The sequence below is a fragment of the Alligator mississippiensis genome, chromosome 5, assembly GCF_030867095.1.
Source record: "Alligator mississippiensis isolate rAllMis1 chromosome 5, rAllMis1, whole genome shotgun sequence".
NCBI classification, from domain to species: Eukaryota; Metazoa; Chordata; order Crocodylia; family Alligatoridae; genus Alligator; species Alligator mississippiensis.
This window is the reverse complement of record NC_081828.1, coordinates 34010682-34031938: the sequence shown is the minus strand read 5'-3', so window position 1 is coordinate 34031938 and position 21257 is coordinate 34010682. Positions and strand designations below refer to the sequence as shown.

Sequence of the window (21257 nt, the reverse complement as noted above, 5' to 3'; positions counted from 1 at the left end):
CCCAGATGGCTGCTGGAGTGTACAGATTTTTCAAGAAGTGCTTCAAAAGATGATCCTCATTTTTTAGGATAATTTTTGAGGCACTTCAGCCATTTTTGAAGTGCTTCTTTGGCAAGTCTGTACACTCACTGTTTAGAGTGCTTCAAACAACACGTCTGTCCAAGGCCATAGAAATCAGTGGCTGACTGATCTGATTAATTAATGAGCGGATTAATTTAAAACAAGACAAATATGCAGTACCTTGGGGATCAGCTCTCCTTTAACTGTCAGAAATACACACAGGCTTTGTGGACTCTGAAAGTGTTCTCAGAAATTCAGTTTAGGAGCTGTTTGAAATCAGCTGAAGTGCTAGTGCCAGAAAATCTCTGGAATCATTTTATAGCTTGGTTAGTTAAATTTCTCAAAAGCTTTAAAAATTGCTCCCACCATAAGGGCCTTATAGCTTCAACACCTCCAGTTCACCTGTTTGGCAGTTCAAATTTTGAGAGAATTTTCCTAGTGTTGTCCAGGCCACATAGCCCCCATTTCCACACAAAGCAAGTTACAGTGCAGATTCCTCTGATGACCTTGGTTCTAGGAGCACGTGTTAAAATAGCCAGTGGCTGTGGCAGGGATTCACAGCCACACTGTGCTCCCAAATCATGTCTTTGGGGCTTTGTGTGCTCCGCACTGAGGAAACAACCCAAGCACTTAGCATCATGTTCATCTTTACTCTCTCCATGAGATTTCTGTGTTGAACATGGCACTAGCTCTGCAGTTTGTACAGACTTGTCCTTGCCATCTAATGTCTCCCAACAGCAACACGTGCCCTCCTAACTGTGGTGATGGCTGTAATTCCTTTCTTCAGGGCTGCTGGATGAGCTACCCCTTTGCTCACAGCATATTCACAAGGCACCTGTAGCACTTGGCTTGCTATTTTGTGCAATTATCATCTTGTTACCTCCTTCTTTACCATAGTCTGGCTTCCTATAAAGTAATAAAAAAACCTAACTAACAAGGGATCCTAGCTACACCTTGGTTCTGCAGCTTTTGTCTGATTGTTATGGGCCAATAACTTTGGGAGTTACAATAAATGTATTGTCATCAAAGTACAGTAGGATACTGAGCAACAGTACTCCGATTAGCCACATGTTGTCACATGATGTCACATAGCAGGCCTTTAATCAAAATGCAAAAGAGACAGTTCTCAATATCTCCACCTCATACATGCCAAATTAAAGGCAAGAGATTTCATCCAAAAATATAGTAACCTTGTTAGCCAAACACTTTAACATGCAGTGTCTTTTTGCTATGCTGTATTTTCAGTCGTTTTGAGAGGTTATTGATAGCCATGGGTTTTCACACAGGGGTCAGTCCCAATTAGTGCAGTCATTCAGCATTCTACTATATTTAAGCTGTATCCAGTAAGGGATGGTAGGGTTTAGTGTCACAAACTCTGGGATGTGGAGCCTTTTGCTTCTTAGAGGTCATCTACACAACAGGCACTCTGATGTTGGAGGACCTGGGGTGAGGAATTTTGGAGATTCTGACAGCAGTTTTCCCTCAGCTATTCTATGAGGTGGGTTTTGCCATCTCCTTTTGCTGCAAGTCAGACCAGATCTTGTACAATGTGGATCCTGAGGTATCAATGGAGAGAGAATAGGCCTCTCTGTGCATAATGCCAGTGGCTTGATTCCAGCTGTGGCTTGAACTCCTCTGGGTCTCCTTCCAGTAGTTTATGCCTCAAGCTCCTCTGAAATGAATGCTCTCAGCAGCTATTGAAGGGACTGTTCTGGGAGCCCTCGCTCAGGATGAACTTTCCCTCCCAGCACAGGGGACTTAGGCAGCTGCTGAGAGGTGAAATTCGTTCTTTCTGGCACCAGCTTCCCTGACTGAAGCCCATGAGGTGCTGAGTATCCATCTCATTGACCTGAAAAATTGGACTAGAAAGGAAATCTAGGATTACTTAGTGCCATGCACAGTCACAAGTTCAGAGGGAAGGTACACAGTCCAGGTGCTCCCAGTGTCTCTACTGCTACATGGCAGTATATCTACCTGCTGAGTGGAAACCCCATGCTTCAGCAGGGTGTGTACATGGTTTGCTTGAGTGCACAGCAGTGACAGGCACAGGCTCCAGCGCTCCTGGGAGACAGTTAGGGTTTCACTGTATAAATAAATACTAGAGAGCTTTTTGAAATGCGGATTGATTCTGCCTCAGTAGCCTGGAACAACTCTGACACAATTGTGTCAATGCACCTGCTGAAAGGATCCTGAGGGCTTATCTGTATGGGAAACTCCACCAGTTATACTACTCAGCTGGACCAGCACAGTTATACCAGTGAAACTCCCGGCGTGGGTGCTCTGAGTCGGGAATCAGAATGAGAGGCAAGCAAAACTTAACAGGATTCCTTTACACTGCCAAAAGTGTTTACACAAGGCATAATGCCAGTATGTCTGCAGGAGGTTGGATAGATTTGCAACTACCTGAAGCAGAGGTGGTGTAAACTTTCATAAACAGAGGCTTACTTCATCAGAGGTCACAGCCCTTTGAAGTCATACCTTACCTTATTACCTGGAGGACCTGCAGCTGTTAGTCTGCACCAGAAACTAACCAGTCAACATGGTTATGAGGCCTGGGCAGGAACCCTTTGGAACAGCACACTGGACCCACAGTGCACACTATAGCACCACTGAACTTGATTCAGTGGGTGAGGTGCCTATGGCTGTCCTCCACTGACACCCTCACTATCACTAGCACCAAAGAAGCTAAGCTGCATCTGTGTAACAGAAGATTTCCATACAGTACATGACAGCATAGGTGAGACCAATTAGTTTCAGGTGGAAGCACTTCCCAGGGAGAAGACAGGGTATAGAGGCCTTTGAGTTTACAGCTCCTATGGGCAAGGCAATGTTTTGTCAATACAGCTGTGTGAACATCAATAACAACACCTTGATGTACCTCCAAGACAATTAGCTTCTCTGTGGGGAATCTAATGGCTACTCTGATCTTTAAGAATTGCTTTAAGGACCCCTAATGCCAGAATAGGGCAGGGTCTTCAACGACTCTTTTACATTTTGCCCAGAGGATTAGAGTTTTCCATTGTCCCACACAATGAAGTCATGCCAGGTGGGGGGAAGTGGGGAAGGGGAGGGATCCCTTTACACCTATTTGCATTTTATTCTTCTGCCCCTTAACTTAAAGGTCCCCAACCCAATTCCCATAATTGTGCCTCAAAGGCCAGTCTGAGACTGGGCCCCTGTGAAAAAGTGAAAACATGATTCAGGGGTCAGTGTGTGCCAGTTTGTAGGGGCCAGCCATAGCTTCACTTCCTTGAGTACAGATCTTGCAAGCACAGCCCTGGAGCAAGCTAACCCCAGGGAGGAGGAGTTGGAGGCTTGTCCTAATATTCCTCCCCACACCATCCAGTTCTACAGCAGGAAGCCCATACAGACTGTCCTAAAGGTCAGGTCAGCTGCCTTGGAGCAGGGAGTACTGCTCCTTCCCATAATTTTTAGCATGCACAAAATGTCTGAATTTGCACATGCAGAGTAGATTATATAATGACCTCTCACAGTTTGTACAAGCATATCCAGGATTTTGCATAAGCAATCCCTTCCTCCTCCTCCCCTTCCCCCCCAACACCCCCCCCCAGCAATAACAACAAAACCCTATGGTACAATACTTGTAAATTCCCATTTTAAAAATCAGCTTTTTGATGTTCATAGCAGATGATGAGTCAAAGGAAAACTCCGCTGCTGCCATGTGTAAGAGCAGCCCAACTGAACAGTCCATGTCAGTTGCATTAACCAATAACTTTTTGCAGGATAATATTCAGCTTTTAGGAAAATGATGTGGTATATTATGATTTCTGAGGCAGGAAGGGGAACCAACAGCTCTACCTCCTTTTAACTCTTAGGCATAGGCGAAGGAAAAAAATATGATTGGGGGGGCTGAGTGCATGCACAAGTGTACACATACACCCTCCCCCCAGCTAGTAAGTATGTTGTGAGGAAGGGACGGGGGGCCGATGAAGGCCCCTGCACTGAGGGAGGGAGTGGGGCAGAGACAGGGGCAGGGTCTGGGGTGAATGGGCCCCGGCGCTGGGCTGGGTCGTGGGACATTTGTAGCCTGGGCCGCTTGTTTAGGAGCATGGGGGGGCTCCCGCTCCTGTGTGCACCCCTGGGGCAGGCACAGCGGGTAAGTGCCCCCTTGATCTGTGTGTGGGATGGAGGCAACCTGCCACTGCGGGCTGGGTTCCGCACCCCGCTGCCAGTGCTCTGGGAACCGCACAATGCCATGTGCCTCCTGCACGCTGGCTGCACCTCCTGCCCAGTGGTGGGAGGCACATAGCAGCATGTGGCTGCCAGGGCGCTGGCAGTGGGGTGCAAAGTCCAGCTTGCAGCCGGCCTCTGCCCCACACACAGATTGGGGCGGCATGGGCAGTGGCAGGAGCCCCCCGCACCCGTGGATTAGCTGCCCGACCAGTGAGTGTCCCATGACCTGCCCCAGGGGCCTCGATCTGCACCCCCACTTCCCTCCCCTCCCCTGCACCCCTTCCCATCCACACATTTACTTGCTGAGCGACACTCCACACACAGCCAGGCCAGGCTGAGTTCCTGGCCGCCTGCAATCTCTGGCTGCTTGTCTCTGCCTCTCTCCACCCCCCATCCCTGCTGCAGCCACCTGGAGCCCATGCCCAGGCTGCCTGCATTTGGTGGGGCTAAATCCCCTTAGCCCTGCCCTTCCACGCCTATGCTCTTGGGTTAAAAGACTCATCAGCAGTGGCATTTTGATGCAATTTCCCTCCTCCTCCATTTTTCCCCCTGTGTTTTCCACTTTAAAACTAAATATTTAACTTACAGTTTTGCTCTGAACATTTCCAAGCTTCACCATCAGATCTCACTAGATCCTGTAACACCTGCAAGGGGCTCAGGGGGTGAACACTTTCTTCTCCTTTTTGGCTGATAGATTTGTTTGCCCTCGCTGTCTGTAATTTCCAGGTGGTAGGTTTGGGCTACTCGCCATGCTGGTTTATCGAGATGAGGGCTCAGCTGTAGTATTGTCTTTATCTGGCTGGGGAGACATGCTTTAATGAGCTTTCTCCATTTTTTTTCAAGAATGTCACTCCTTGGCATCTCCCAAATTCACTCTTGGTTACACATCTTAGGTTTGGGCTCTTTTTAAAGTGGTTGTTGCTTGTTTGAGCTTTGATTCACACAGTTTAATGTCCTAAGTTTATTATAAGAATTGGACCAAAATAGGGCATCTTCCAGAGAAACGGCCTTAGGCTCAATTCCTAAGCATTAAAGCTGCCTCAGAAATTAACTGACTTGCTTTCCTGTCCTATTGCTGACAAACTGTGTGTGTTTTCAGTGTATAACTCCAGCCACTTCATGCCCATAAAGCTGTCACCTTTGTGATTGTCTGCAGTGCTTGACCCTGGATAAATTTGAAGGTCATGCTGATGAAACCCACCTGACACATCGTGCCCTTCACCTGCTGGAGGAAAACAGATTTTGGGCTGGAGTTGTCTTTCCCGACATGCATCACATGACCAGCAAGGTGCCACCTCATGTGAAATACAAGATCCGGATGGACATAGATGCAGTGGAGAAAACAAATAAAATCAAAGACAGGTGAGTATTTCTGCTGATTTCAGCTGCTGTGCCAATGCTGAACCAGTATGCAAAATGGGGGAAATTCTCACCAGCATTTCGGGAGCTAGAGGGCCAGAGTCTGCTCTCAGGGACACGTGCAAGATTTGACTGAATTCAGTGGTATGGCAACATGTAATACAAAGCAATTCATATACAGGTCCCAGTACCTGGCATGAACAACTAGGTCAAACAATGCATGGGTGCAGGGCAGGAGACCATAAAGATGGGGTAGATGTCTGCCCCATGGAGAAGGTGGCAAGAAGTTCCACATAAGCACATCTGCCCCACACACACTCCTTGTGCAGCAGAATGCACTGCTCCTGCAATACAGAGGTCTTCTGTCGCTGGGATTAGCTTCTAAAAGCAAGCATGATTCCTTAGGTCTTACCTCCACAGAGAAACTGAATGGCATGGCTTAAGCAGAATAACTACTGTCATAGAGCTGTCCCAGTGTAACAGTCCCTTCTATCCTAAAACAGCTACTTAGTTTTAGTAGCTTAATTTCTGCATTTTGGGGCAATGAAGCCTGGCAGTCTATAAACAGGAAAAGACAACAATAGCAACAGCCCCCTTTGATAAAGTAATTGTCTGTGGGAGTGATTTCCATGTGGGTTTTCTTCTCAGGTACTGGGATCCTGGTCCAAGAGCTGACCCAGTGGAGGATTTACGTTACATCTGGGGAGGGTTTGCATATCTGCAAGACATGATTGAACATGGGATCATAAAGACTCAGACCAACACTGAAGTGCCAGCAGGAATCTACCTGCAGCAAATGCCCTATCCCTGCTTTGTAGATGATGTGTGAGTAGGAGAAGCTCGTGATTCTATTTCTGATAACTAATTGGGTGGCTGAGTGGTGCAACAGACTTTTAAGAGGATTGACTGTTTTTACCTTTGATCTTGCTTAGAGGCCAGAGAGAAATCCCAGGACTGTGGCATTAGTGAAATGCTCCATGGAGCCAGCAATATGCTTCCCTGTTTAAGACTGAGATAAGGAAGTTGAAGATAAAAAAGATTCAATACCATCAAACTTTAATAAGAGAGAGAGAGTGAGAGAACCAGGGCTTGGGGAAAAGGACTGACAAAACTGTACTGCTGTAACCATTCTGGTTTAATTGCCTATGTGGAAACAGTATTCCAAAAAAGAGCAACATACTGAAGTAAAGTCACTGGATAGTTCTGCCAGTCAGTACCAGTTAACTGCAGAGTGCAGGGAGGTATGATTTGTGCTCCCATTTCCCACCCCGTGACTATCAGCCACTCCAACTGAAACATGTGGAGTCAGGCCATTTTTTCCCACCAGAAATTACTGCAGCCAGCTGCAGAAATCCCATCCAGTCAAGGGTTTCTAAGGCCTGTCTCATGTAGCTATGGGTTGATACCTGAAATACAAAGAGACTTGGCTTTAGTTTTGACCTTTTCAGAGAGCCTAGTTAAAAATGGTTAAGCACTTTGGAAATCAGGTGCAGTGTACTGGCTATGAGATCCCATTGGCCCACTAGGAAAAAGCTCTCAAGTGGCCAGAACAAATCCCCTTCCTGGCCCAAGTACATAAAACATTTCCTTTTGTTTCAACAGGCCAGGTTGCTTCCTGGGAGTTTTCAATGGAAATGTGATTTTTTTTCTGTCTGTTTTGCTGGGCAGGACAATCACATTAGCTCATGATAGAGTGAGGAGGAGCTTGGATCAGTCTGGAAACCCCCCAAAATAATTTTGCTTTTTTCATTTGATCACCTTCAGTTTTCTGCTCCATAAACACTCTAGCTTTTCAGTCTTTTTCATTCAAACTTTGGCATTACAAAACAGGTGCAAGGTGAAACTTGGGTATTACACAGAACATTTCTTAGCTCCAAACACATATAAAGAGATCCCAGCAGGAAACATGGTAAAGTCTTTAAAGGGGACAATAAGGCACAAGATTGTTGCAGTTGCATGAAAAAAGGGTCTGGTTGTAAGCTACTATTAGAAGAGAGAGGGGGCCCTCCAGCAGTCTGACACAATAGTGCCGAGTTCATTAGCTGACATTTGCCCTCTGTAACAGTCTCAAGACTTTTCCAACGTTTCTAGCAGCATCCAGCTGCTTTTAATACTTGTATACTTATTTACTTAAAAACTGATGTTCAAAACCATGAGAGACAATGCTCCCAGGGTGTTCCCAGGGAGCTGTGCAGCTGGCAGTGATGGTGGTGGGGGCGGCTGCATGCCACCTGGCTGCCACTACACTGCCGCTGCTGCCCTATGGTCAGCCGCACAGCTCCGCAGGCATGGCTCCACGGTGGCAGCAGCAGCACGGGGAGGTTTTGCACACAGCGGCCGTCACCGCTGGCACAGCTCCACAGGTAAGTGGCAGCAGCCACTGAGTGTGCGGCCCTCCCTTGCCCCCCACAGCCACCATTCCTTGCTGCTGCTGCAGAGCTGTGGCCACAGAGCCATGCAGCCGGCCGCATGTGAGCCACACCTCTCGCCCTCCCCATTCCCTGGCCACCCAGTCGGGTGGCATGTGTGCGGCCTGCATATGACGGGCACCACCACACTGCTCCCTGCACCACTTGCCCACAAAGCCCCCCGCAGAGGGGCACTCCTGCCCTCACCCCCTGGCCCTGCACCTCTGCCCTCACCCCTGGCCCTGCTTCTGGCTGCAGTGTGCCACCTGGGGTCAGCAGCACTCCCTCAGCCCCCTTCCTCAGCCCTGCCCCTCAACCCCCAGCCCCACTTACCTCTAGGATCCAGGTGTGAAGGGTGAGTCTAAGACTGAACCTGACCTGAGCCCAGTCTTGGCTGACTCAGAGGCTCAGGCCCGCCCTTCCCCCCCCAGGGCTGGGAGTTTCTCGCCCTTTCTGCAATCAGCTCTTGCAGGCTGGAGCTGTGCAAGCCTGCAAGAGCTCTTTGCAAAAGCAGAGAATCCATGGATTTCTCTGCTAAAAGGGGAAATCCACATTTTCTCTGATAAAAACAGGGAATCCGTGGTTTTCTCCATTTTTCTGTGGGAAACAGAAAACCTGGATCCCTGCTGATCGCCTTTCTCCCGCTCCCCCCAGCCCCAAGCAGCCTCTTGCAGGGTGAAACTCTGCCAACTTGCAAGGGGAACCTGTTGTTTCCTACTTTTTTCTATGATTTTCATTGTAATCGGTTACCACTGTCAAATGTCTTTGCAACCCCATTTTTTATCGTTGTGACCCCAAGGTTGGCAATTGCTGACCTATGCTATTGTATGGAGTGAAATCTGTTCCCTACCTTGCCACAGATCTGTAGAAGAGCAGGTCATATGTCTTCTTTCTAAAGTAGAAATAACACTTCTCTACCTCAGGGGATGTAGCAAAGTACCATTTACAAAAGCACTTTGGGACCCCTTTCAGACTGATCTTCAAAAGAACCAAAGGTTAGGCTCTGCTGAAAATGCATAAAAAATGCGAAGGGTTCTTAATACTCTTTGCCCCTTTTGCTTCCTTTTGTGCCAACCCTTTTTTGTTTTATATATGTTTCCCTTACTCTCTCCCTGCCTGGACAGCTTTATGATCACCCTGAACCGCTCCTTCCCCATCTTCATGGTGCTGGCTTGGATCTATTCAGTTTCCATGATCGTGAAGAGCATTGTTCTGGAAAAAGAAATGAGACTGAAAGAAGCCTTGAAGAACAGGGGAGTCACTAATGGGGTAATCTGGTACACCTGGTTCCTAGACAGCTTCATCATGATGGCTCTGAGTACATTTCTCCTAACGGCACTAATTGCGGTAAGGATTACCTTTGGGAGTGACTGTAAAAAGCTTTAGACTCCCAGTTTATGTTTGCACTCTTGATATCAGCCAGCCATCAGGAAACAATAGGAGCTATTCATAAGGAGACTAGATTTGCTGGTGGGCTATTCTGAGCTGAGCACGTAGCAGGCACATTCTTGTAAGCAGCCCTCCAGGCAGCATCAGCACTTGGCAGAGACAGCCAGAGATAAGTTCTCTAGTGAGATTTATTGTTAAGATCATCTGTAGGACAATATACCAGGCCTGATTACACTGGCAGGTCATGGTCTGTATATTGCATTTCCTGTAAACAGAAGCAGAATCTTTCAATAACTAATGATCCTTGCTTTAAATGCAGCAGATTCAATCTGAACATCCTAATCTTTTCATTCACTTTCTGTGATTCATTTGTTGCACATAGTACCTGCCTGGTTTGATTCTAGGACACTATCACAAACAGGGGAGTGGCACTACAGAGGCAGAGCTTTACCCCCTTCACCCCTCATTCCCTGGAGAGAACTTTCCTGGCTACTGCATCTCTGAATTGAGGCTTTTTCAAAACAGCTTATAGTAGTTTACTGGATCCAGCTTCTAAGGCTACTCAGCCCTTGCCTAGCCAGTAAGATAACTCTTTTTTAACTGAGCTGCAGCAGACACTTAATTTGACAAGGAAGAGTCCCATCTTTCCCAATGCTCTGAATTATACCTGGTATGGTTTAAAAGTGTGCAGTGAGGATTCAGTCTGCCCTGCTTAATTGGTTCTGTCCTTACAAATTCTTCCAGCACATTATGCTTTTGTTGCAGCTAGTGTGTGTCTGTGTTGATGAGACCCATTTTATTTGTGATGTTTGTATAGTTTAAGTGGCACAGATCTTCCTTCTGCCTCAACTTGTGCACAGGTGCACCAATATAAAAGGTGTGTATATATGTGTTCCCCTTGCCATGCAGGGCTAGCTATACCCATGGAAAGCACCTTTATATATCATAAGTGGACTCATATGTGGCCTGTAACAGTATAACAATGTTTAGTAAATGATATATATTCCCATCCCTGACATAGTTAAACCAGTGCAAAAATATGTGGAGACACAGGCATTGAAGGATCATATTATCCTTCTAGGCTAAATGCAGACAGTAAAAAAGCCCAAGGCTGAATTGATTTAATCTTTGCAGGTTAGTCTAAACTGCATAGATTGAACTGAGAATCAAGTGAACAGACATTGTGGAAATGCAGCCACATGCCTGCAGTGGCTCAGGCTAGAAGCTGGGGGGAGCTAGTGCAGCTCTCCCCTCCCTTCTGCAGTGCGTGAAGGCTGGAGGGAAGCCAGAAGAGAAGCCCTTCAGGCTTTTCCAGATCCCTGCATGAGCTGGGTGGGGGGCCCAGGCCCTGGCAGACTTGCTGAGTATGACTGAAGAGGGGGGTTTAAACCCCACCCTGGCCTGCAGGGACCCCAGCCAGGGTGTCCCTTGACAGGTAGGGGGGGAGGGAAGCAGCCCCTGCCAGGTTTTTCCCCTGGTCCTCCCTGGAGCTGGGGGGGGGGGGGAGTGGGAGTGGATATGGCCACACCACAATCCAGGCCAGCATGCTAAGATGGAGAGGAGGGAGGGGAGGGGGAGGTTTAAAGCCCCTCGCCCACACAGGACCCCAACAGGGGTCTGCTTGGCAGAGGTGCAGCAGCCCCTTGCTGGACTCTTCCCCATTCCCCCTCAAGTAGAGGGGGAAGGGGTGAGGACATGGCCAGCCCTAGGCCCACATGCTGAAGTGAAGGGGAGGGGTTTAAACCCCTCTCTCTCCCTCAGTCCAGGTGTGCCTGGCAGGGGCACAGCAGGCCCTGCTAGGCTTTTCCCCCCACACTCTGCTGAAGCACTCCCCTTTGCCTCAGCGTGCAGGCCTGGAGCTGGTGTCTGGCCACACCCCGACCCCCTCTGCTTGGAGTCCCGGGGGGGCGCGGCTTAAAGCCCCCTCTCCCCCTCTGCCTCATTCTGCTTGCCTGGCCCCAGGGTCTGGCTACACCCCTTCCTCCACTCCAGTGGTGAGTGAGGGAAAAGCCTGGCAGGGGCTGATTCACCCCTGGCAGGCAGACCCAGCTGGGGTCTGGAGCTGGGTTTCCCACCCCCTTCTCAGCCAGCCAGAGCGGTGATGGTGCTCTAGCTAGGGAGCAGAGGGGTGAGGCCAACCCTCCTCTCTGGAGCAGACAGCACAGCCAAACCCAGCCCAGGGCTCCAAAGCATCCTGGGATGCTGCGGGACTGTGAGTTAACTTGAACCAGGAAGGCGAGGTAAACTGATCATTATCTGAGACCCACACACGCCATAGAAAGGAGACCACAGGGTTAAGGAAGAAAGATTAGCAGAAGTTCATAAGAGTGGGTTATTTAGTTCACAAGTGACTCTGGGAATATTTAGTCATCCTCATCAGGCCCTGCAGCACTTTTGAAGTCTGAATGCCAGAGAGGTGCAGGATGAAGTGCTTTATAATTTGCCTGCTAGATTTTTATAATGTCATCTCTGTCAGACTTTGCCATACCCTCTTCCCAGTGCTCTCAGCAAGCGGGGTTGTCAGACGGGAGGGGGACTGCAGGGAGAACAATGGGAATTTGTTCTAACAGCTCAGACAGTTTTATTTAAAGGGAGTTAATTTCCGTGCAGACATGTCTTGCTTGGGATTGTATGTATACAACGTCTACAAGGAACCTTCCCATGAAAAATGCAGAGGAGCAGAACATCAAGTTTCAGTCATTTGCAAAGAAAACAAACTCACTGAACCGAGCTCTGGGTTCTGCAGCCAGTGAGACTGTGCCTGTGGAATCAGCAAGCGTCCAACTGCTTCAGAAGCTTGACAAAGGGAAGGAATTAAGCAATTGTCTTATTAGCTTTGATCATTATAACACCCACAGATGAATTGGTGGAGAGATGGCAAGAGTACAGTGGAATAGGTAGGACCGTTGCATTAATTTACCATTGCAAAGTTGAGACCAGTGGTAGTTCCTCTCCTGTTGGTTTAGGAAACAAGGGTATATTTATATTTAAACCAATGATTCTCAACCAGGGTGCTGTGTCACAATGGGGGGCTTTTAGGTCCGTTCAGGGGTGCCACAGTTACCATGAATGTTAACACTGTTAGGTGTGTAAATGTGATTCACAAGATAAGTCCAGAGATTGCAAATAGGAATCCATCATAGCATTAAAAACATTCTGACCTGCTGTGGTCTTTCTGAGCTCTCTGCAATAGAAGAATTACTCTAGGATTTTTCTGTAATCAAAAAACAAGTGAAAACTAAGAGCTGGCATTTTCTGAGGGGAGTCTAAAAAGGTTGAGAACCACTGATTTAAATTCCTCTTTGTTTCCCTTTGTTTACAGCATGGCCACGTTCTTCATTATACTGATCCCCTCATCCTTTTTCTGTTTCTGCTGACATTCAGCGCAGCCACCATCATGCAGTGTTTCTTGCTCAGCACCTTCTTCTCCAAAGCCAATCTGGCAGCTGCCTGCAGTGGAGTCATCTACTTCACCCTCTACCTGCCCCACATCGTCTGCTTCAACTGGCAGGATCGTTTGACTGTTCATCTGAAGATTCTGGCAGTAAGGTCCCTTTTACTTCCCTCTCCGAAATGCTACCACCTCCTGTTTCCCTCTAAGGTTCCTCTGTCTTCTAATGCTTCTTATGTCCATGCCTCTCTATCGCTTCTGTCAAAGTGCGAGTAACTGAGTAGTCCTGTAGGTCTGGTAAAGAGGAGGATCTTTTGAGGTCTCTGCCTATCCAGGCAGACTGCACTTGGAAGCATGTCTGACTTCATTGGGGTTACTCCTGCCTTAGAGGAACACTAATATTAAGTATCTTCGGCTGAGAAGTAAAGAGCCATTAGCAGACTCAAATAACTAGATATGTTCCTGTGACTTTCAAAATAGTCTTTTCTTCAGAGTTAGACACTTCCCTGCAGCATCCTTACATCACGGTTCTGCAGTATGCGTTCCTCAAAGTGGACCCATCTAGAAAACGATGAAGGACATTATCACTTCAAAATTATTTCAGCGTTAGGTATTCAAGATATATTTTAAGATACAGGTGAGAGGGGCCTATTTGAACATAATTTTGAATTGCCTTTTAAACCCTCTGAAGGCTGCTCCCATTGGCAAATCTTTAAAAACTGTGCATGTGTGTATACTGTGCACATACTGTAATGAAATATAACTTGGAGTTCACATCAACCTAAGTCTTCCTTTAAACTAGATATGAGTTGGACTCAGAACCCCAAATGCAGACACTTTTAAATTTGTAGAATATAGCTGTGATCTCATCTGCATTGTGTTTTTGCTTCCCTAACTAGAGTGGTGTGAATAATTCATTTTTGGTTCAATGGTTGAACTGCAAAATTAGTGGGAGAAACGGGGGGGAACAGTTTTCCTTTCACCCCAATGTAAGAGAGGAGGGATATTACCGGAATCAGTAAAGTTATGCTGGAGTAAAAACAGCATGAAGGCACAATGAAGAGATTTAGAGACATCTGAGCTGTCTTGGTTGTATTGTGGTTGGGGTAACGTTGCTTGTCTGGAGCTCACAGACTATGAAGTAGAGCTGGCTGGAGATGGGGTCAAAGTGTTTTGAGAAAAAAATTTAAAACCCCCAAAACCCCAAGAACTGCAAAATGATGACAGAAAACCTAAAATGTTTACTCAGCACTGCCCTCATGGGACTTCATGGGATTTGTCATTTAGGTGCCTCCATTTTTTGTTGTGGGTTCCCTGGCCCCACCTAGTGCACCACAATGTCCCTTCTAGGTGAGTTATCACAATGCAACATGGGAGAAAATGACTGAAGACTTTGCTGGTTTGTTAACATGAAGAACCAAATAATTAACAAGAAACCCTAAGGGTAAGCAAGAGAGTTATGTCTTTGCTTAACCTGAGCCTCCTGCAAATGTTCCTGCTACAGACATTGGCCCTGCCATACAAACTGTAAACACACTTCATTCTTGACCTGCAGAGAAGACATCCTTTGCATGAGCCCAAACCACCTAAGCTGTCTTCATTATTCTAATCATGGAGATATAAAAATATATATTCTTCCCTCACTGCTCCATTGAAGTGGCCTAGTGCAAATTCAGCCTTATCATACTGCAGCTAACTCCTGCAGAGTTGCCATTCTTGGGATTAAAAGATGACTTAAGGTCCTCCACCGAACACATGATTTTCTAGTCTACAGTTCCTTAATTTGTGTTTAAAATAAAAATGTGTCTTTCTTTTTTTACTTAGATCATTTATCTGTGTTACCAATGAATAAATATCTATTTTTGTGGAAGCTAGTTTCCCCACCTCATGGTTCATGTTATTTTATGTTTATTTCAGAGTTTGCTTTCTCAAGTGGCTTTTGGGTTTGGTACAGAGTACTTATCACGCTATGAAGAGCAAGGTCTTGGGCTGCAGTGGGACAACATTAAAACTAGTCCTTTGGAAGGAGACCAGTACAGTTTTGACTGGTCCATAAGGATGATGCTTTTTGATGCTTTTCTATATGGAATATTTGCCTGGTACCTCGATAATGTTTTTCCAGGTATGTCAGTCTTCAACTTATATAAGGTGGTGGTGATAGTTCAAAATTATGTTTCCATAAATCAGTCTTTAAGTATTTGGAATTAGAATGGGACTTTCATGGGTGTTGTCCTACATTGAGTCAGGTATCCAGGTTGTAGCCGTATTGGTCTAGAGGCAAAAGGAATCAGAACTTCTGGCAGAGGTGATATCTTTTATTAGGCCAACTAGATTTTTGTAAAAAATATCTTTATTTGCAAGCTTTCAGGCACAGGCACCCTTCTTCAGGCATAGGAGAAAAGACTATAAAAGTTCTCCTAGGTAGAGATTTTACCACACCTTGAACTCTCCTATGAAATATGAACTTTCGTTTCTACCTAGGAAAACTTTTATAATATATTCCCCTATGCCTGAAGAAGGATGCCTGTGCTTGAAAGCTTGCAAATAAAGACCTTTTTTTGCAAAAATCTAGTTGATGTAATAAAAGCTATCACCTCTACTACAAGTCTGACATTGAGGGCATTGTCCCTCTTCTGTCAGGTTTCTTACGCTCTACTGTAAAATAGTTGGTACTATCCACTATTAGACAGGGCACCAAACTAGATGGACTGTGGATAGAATTTGATTTGGTATCATTGATTCTTTGAATTTGGCTTTTGCATCGTTTTCTCAGCTTGTCAGTGAATAAGGGCAAAGGAACAGGCAAATAAAAACTGTTGGGGCTTTTGCTCAAAAAGGAAATGCTCAAACACCAATTTTTTTGCCTGACACGCATTTTCAAAGAAGGGTATTTTTCAGCAAAATCATTTGTCCTTTGAAAAAAAAATCTGACCAGTCCTAGTAACAATACGTAAAACTGCCACTGCACTTTGAAGTCTGAAATACAAAAACAAAGGACCTAATTCACTATTGTGCTGTGGCCTGTTGATGCCAGCTGCTCCTTATAATGTTGTTCCAGTTCCTCTGGAATGTGAGACAAACAGCAGTTGTTCTTACTTACTAGATGGGTAGAAACATTCCCTTGCTTTAAAGAAAGAGTTACGTCCATTTCTCCCATGTTCTTAAAGGGAACTCGGGGCATGATATTATGAACAGCAACCGGCAGTGCGTGACTAAGGGGGAAATGGGGGCAGTGTTCCCCAGTGTCACACACACACACACACACACACACACACACACACACACACACACACACACACACACACACACACACACACACAGAGGCAATGCTGTCCCTTGTGCCAAAGATGCCTAGGGTGTGAAGCTGTTCTCCAGCAATAGGCGTACAGAGTATGAAGTGAAGCACAGGTAGAATTTTCTTCTAACTTAAATAAGTCCTTGAGCCTCATCTTAACCATGGTTAAAATATAACATTAAAGCTTTATGCTATAGTCAAACTGATGGGGTCTCCTTTGCATTGATTTCCTGCTCAAAGTATGAACTGTAGCTCTGCTGCTTACCACTTAGCAAATAGCAATCAGCATGATACCACTTCTTTACCAAAGTGCTTAGCCAGAATTTGATATCTTTTAGAAAGATAACATTGGATGATGGATCAGATGCTGTGGGGCTTTTGTATTACAGGGACAATCAAGAAATTTCTCCAGATTCACTAAAGGAGTAATTTAGGATATGGTCACAGGAATCAAAAAGTGGTTTGAGGTACTCAATGAAAGTGGACTAAAATGTTGCAGATGAGCTTCCATTTTCCTCAGGGTATGGGTGTTCACATGGGTAATTACGTCAGAGCAAATGACGCACGGTAAAACCCTGCCCTCCTTTACCTCCCTAAAACTTGTTCACATGCCCATGGCCTCAGTTAAACCACATTAAACCCTTGTGTGGAGACTTACTCAGGATCAAAAGATGATTTTAATTCAATTTTATTAATTAACTTTCAAAATAAATTAAGCTAAACCAAATTAAAAGATGTTTACCTCTAAATAAAATATTCACACAGGAATTCAATGCAATTTAGCCACCAGTAATTCACTTTCAAATGTAATTTGGATTAACTTTCCTGAGTGTCTCAATGTAGATAAGTGCTTAGTGCAACCCTGTTTATTTAAAAAGAATGTATGAAATCCCGTTTCCCCAAGCACAGGAGGAATCAAACAGGAGATAGTATCTTTGCCTGTAATTTCAATCCTCTTCTCAGCCATCTCCGTTCCCATAAAGCTTTATGTTCTCTGTTTTTACTTAAGGCCTCTTGAGAAAAAACAGTGCTTGGTTTGACAATCTCCTAGGTTTATTTTTTTCCTTCTTCTCTGTCTGTTTCTGCAGCATTTCCCCCTTATTCTCTCTCTTCACACAGATACACACAGGTCCACCAGTCAAGGCCCTCACAACTGAGTTTGGGCCATGTGGTTCAGCTTCTTCCCAAGCTTTGCCATGAAACCTGCAGCTATGCCTGCATTACCTGTTCAGTGGTGGGAAGATTTGGTGACAGGTGGCAGCCACCACTGCAGAAGTTCCAGACATGTGAACACCTATGTGTTTTTAGTGGTTCCACATGGCTTCACTACAACAGCTGTGCTGCCAGAACACAAAGTGTGGTCTCACAAGGCACCAGCTCTGAATGGACCACAGTAGCCAGCTGAAGACATGGGAGAGCTTTAGCAAGCTGATAAAGTGTAGGGTTCGGCCACCACAGAGTGGTTTTGAGCGTGCATGCGCTCGGAGTTCTGCTGGCAAAGGTTTATGGGGTAGACTAGGCCAGAAGCACAGGGATGGCGATGGGCCTGTTGCTCCAGCTGTCTCTTCTGCAGAGAAGTTCAACAGCTTTCTGCACTTAACCTGATTGAAAGGGGCCTCTTCTACCTGCCACCTTCAGAGAGGTTTAACCTCACTCATAACCAGGGATCCAGGTTTTCTGTTTCCCATGGAAAAATGGAGAAAACCACGGATTCCCTGTTTTTATCAGAGAAAACACGGATTTCCCTTTTTAGCAGAGAAATCTGCAGATTCTCCGCTTTTGCAAAGAGCTCTTAGGCTGGCATGGCTCCAGCCTGCAGGAGCTGATTGCAAAAAGAGAGGGAAACCCCCAGCCCTACCCAGAGTGGGGGGGAGAGGGGGAAGAGCGGGGCTTGAGCCTCTGTGTCAGCCAAGGCTGGGCTTAGGCTCAGGCTCAGACTTGTCCCTCACCCCTGGATCCTAGAGGTAAGTGGGGTTGGGGATTGAGGGGCAGGGCTGAGGAAGGAGGCGGGGGGCTGAGGGAGTGGGGGGTGCTGCCGGCCCCAGGCGGCACACCGCAGCCAAGAGCAGGCCTGGGGGTGAGGGCAGGGGTACCCCTCTGCGGGGGGCTTTGCAGGCAAGCAATGCGGGGTGCAGTGTGGGGTGGTGCCCACCATGTGCGGGCCACACATGCTGCCCAGATGAATGCCCAGGCGAAGGGGAGGGGGAGGGGCAAGGTGGGTGCTCACATGCAGCTAGATGCACAGCTCCATGGCCACAGCTCTGCAGCGGCGGCGAGGGATGGTGGCTGTGGGGGGCAGGGGGGCTCACACAATGGCCACTGCCACTTACCTGTGGAGCTGTGCCAGTGGTGACAGCTGCTGTGTGCAAAACCTCCCTGCGCTGCTGCTGCTGCCACTGCAGAGCCATGCCTGTGGAGCTGTGCGGCTCGCCACAAGGCAGCAGCAGTGTAGTGGTGGCCAGGCAGCACACAGCCACCCCCACCACCATCCTGCACCGTGTGGTGGCCATGGCTGCCACCACACTGCCACCCTGTGGCCAGCCACACAGCTCCACAGGCATGACTCCACGGTGGCAGCAGCAGCGTGGGGAGGTTTTGCACGCAGCAGCTGTCATTGCTGGCACGGCTCCACAGGTAAGTGGCAGCAGCTGCTGCATGTGAGCCTCCCCCACCCCCCACAGCCACCATCCCTTGCCAGCACTGTACAGCCATGGTCATGGAGCTGTGCAGCCGGCCGCATGTGAGCCCCCCGCTCCCCTTTCTCCTCCCGTGGCCAGCCAGCTGGGTGGAATATGTGCGACCTGCACATGGCAGGCACCACCACACAGCATCCTGCATCGCTTGCCTACAAAGCCCCCCCCCAGCTGGCACGCAGCCACCACCACCCCGCACCACTGTGGAGCTGTGCAGCCAGTCATGGGGCATAAGCAGCGACGCAGTGGTGACTGCTGTATGCAAGCCCCCCTTGCACCCCCCCGGACCGGGCAGCACATATGTGGCCTGCCCACAGTGGCCACCACTGCACTGCCACTGCTGCACCGTGTGCCACTTGCCCACAAAGCTATGTGGTAGCCATGGGATGGTAGCACAGGGTGCAATGGCAGAGTTGCGGTGGCTGCCTCTGTGTGCGAACCCCGCATCAGGCTGGCAAGTGCATGTGTGGAAGTGGGCACAGGGGCACACTCCCCCACTTCTTGATCTACCCTCCCCCACCCCTTCCCCCCACACACACTTACCTGCTGGGGTGGGTGTCAGTGTCTGTGTGTGCATCTGTGCCTGTGTGTCTCTGCCTGTGGGTCTGGGGGGCTGTTGTGAGGGAGTGAGGGGCATCAGGAGAGCTGAGGAGGATGTGGAGGGGGAGTGTGGGGCACCAGCAATGCTGGGGAGGGGGGCTGTGGGGGGCCTTTAATTTTTATCACGGATTTGGGGTTTTTAATCAGAGAACTTGCAATTTTTAATCAGAGAAAACCAGGATCCCTGCTTATAACAAGCGCAAGGCTGCTGCTGAGTGCAGAAGGCCTCTGGGCTTGGGGCTTGCACATAGGATACCTGCCATGGGTTTGGGAGTAGCCCAGTCTGAAGCCCCAGACTGAAGAGTCTGGGAAATAGGGTACTTGCTGGTGGTGGCACCACACAGATTTGAATGATTGAGCCTTGTTCAGTCAAATTTGGAACTTAATTCGAATCTGATTTGGCCATGGAAATGAAAGCAAAAAGAAAAAAAGGAGGGTTTGAGTGATCTTATGTGAGTGCAATCAGTCACTTAATCTGGAAGATCTTTTTAGCAAGGAGAAATGAGCAGGCAGCATAGTCAACAGGGACTGTGGACATGACTACAGACTGCACAGCCGTGCACATTGCACATCCTCTGTGCTTATTTTGAATACACAGCAAAAGACCAAATGCATCTAGTTTCACAAAGCAGGAGATCTTAAACCCAGAAGCTGAAATTCCTAGCTAGGGTAAATCAGTATAACATCAATGATGGCATGTTGATTTTCACCTCTGGCCCAGAAACTTTTGTTAAAGTTACTGAGCAACATCTTCCCATTTCAGAACAGAGCTCAATCTGGAACCACTAAACCCAGTTCTGTCGAAAGAAAAGGCCTGCTTATTTGTTTGCATGCTTGTTTTTCCTGGAAAGCTGTGTTGAATATTGGCCTGAGCCTCCTCTTTCTTTAATTGCTTGATGTCTGTAATGCTTGGTGCCCTAGCGTGACCTTTGGAACCAATGAGCTTTTCACCCGCGAAGCCTCTGGAATTTTGAATGGGGCTTCAAAATGAAATCATTGGGAGCCCACCTTCAGGAATTAGGATGCTTTTGGCAGCTACTGCCTGAGCATTAACAATTCAAACTGTCTTCAGGCAGGGGGTAGCCTAATTCCTTAATTAAAATGCATTTTACTTTAGAAACCTTCAAGTCAACTCAGATCACACATGATGTATTTATTCCTCTTCTCCTCACCCTCTCCCCACCCTCATAATAGTTGAAAATACTTGAATTCTGGAGCATTCTCCTGGAAGCTTGGTGGGTGGTTGTGCTTTGTTAGCCTTTTTAATATGCCGCAATATGATTGCTAATGAAACTCCCAAGTTCTGATCATTACAATTTGAGATTTGTACACATGAGTTCCAGCCCACAGAAGAATGTGGACATGCTTTATGCCCTCCCTACTTTTTGTGTTTTAGGAGACTATGGAATACCCCGACCTTGGTATTTCCCTTTGCAGGAGTCTTATTGGTTTGGGTCTGGATTCCCAAAAGCTAAGAAAACAGCAGCTGCTGATGGTGAGTTATTTGAAAACTCTGGTATTTGGAAATAACTTTAAAACCACTGATCCATTTAGAGGCACATACCACTTTAAAACCACTGATCCATTTAGAGGCAAATGAATTGTACATTCATTATGAGAGCCACTGAGAAGATTAGACACAGACATACAGTGGGAATCTTAGCAAGTGGCTTTCAACTGTAAGGCCAGGTACCGACATTACACTTTTACCAGTATAAGCGATCGGAAACCAGTCTATACCCATAACTGAAAAGAAATTCAGCTCACAAATCCAATCTATACCCATAACAGAATAGAAGTTCAGCACACATAGACTGGTTTAAAAATGGCAGAACCTGGTCTATTTTGTGCTCCACCCCCACCCCCCA

General features: G+C 47.1%; 1 protein-coding gene across 1 annotated transcript in view; it reads left to right on the top strand.

The window, feature by feature from the left end:
- ABCA4 (ATP binding cassette subfamily A member 4) overlaps positions 1–21257 on the top strand; it is a 95709-nt gene that overhangs the window by 18691 nt on the left and 55761 nt on the right. The window contains exons 8-13 of the mRNA XM_059727650.1: positions 5411–5616; positions 6262–6438; positions 9146–9368; positions 12733–12954; positions 14719–14923; positions 20786–20884. Of these exons, the coding sequence (XP_059583633.1) occupies positions 5411–5616; positions 6262–6438; positions 9146–9368; positions 12733–12954; positions 14719–14923; positions 20786–20884 (1132 nt within the window). The remainder of the gene's footprint in view (positions 1–5410; positions 5617–6261; positions 6439–9145; positions 9369–12732; positions 12955–14718; positions 14924–20785; positions 20885–21257) is intronic.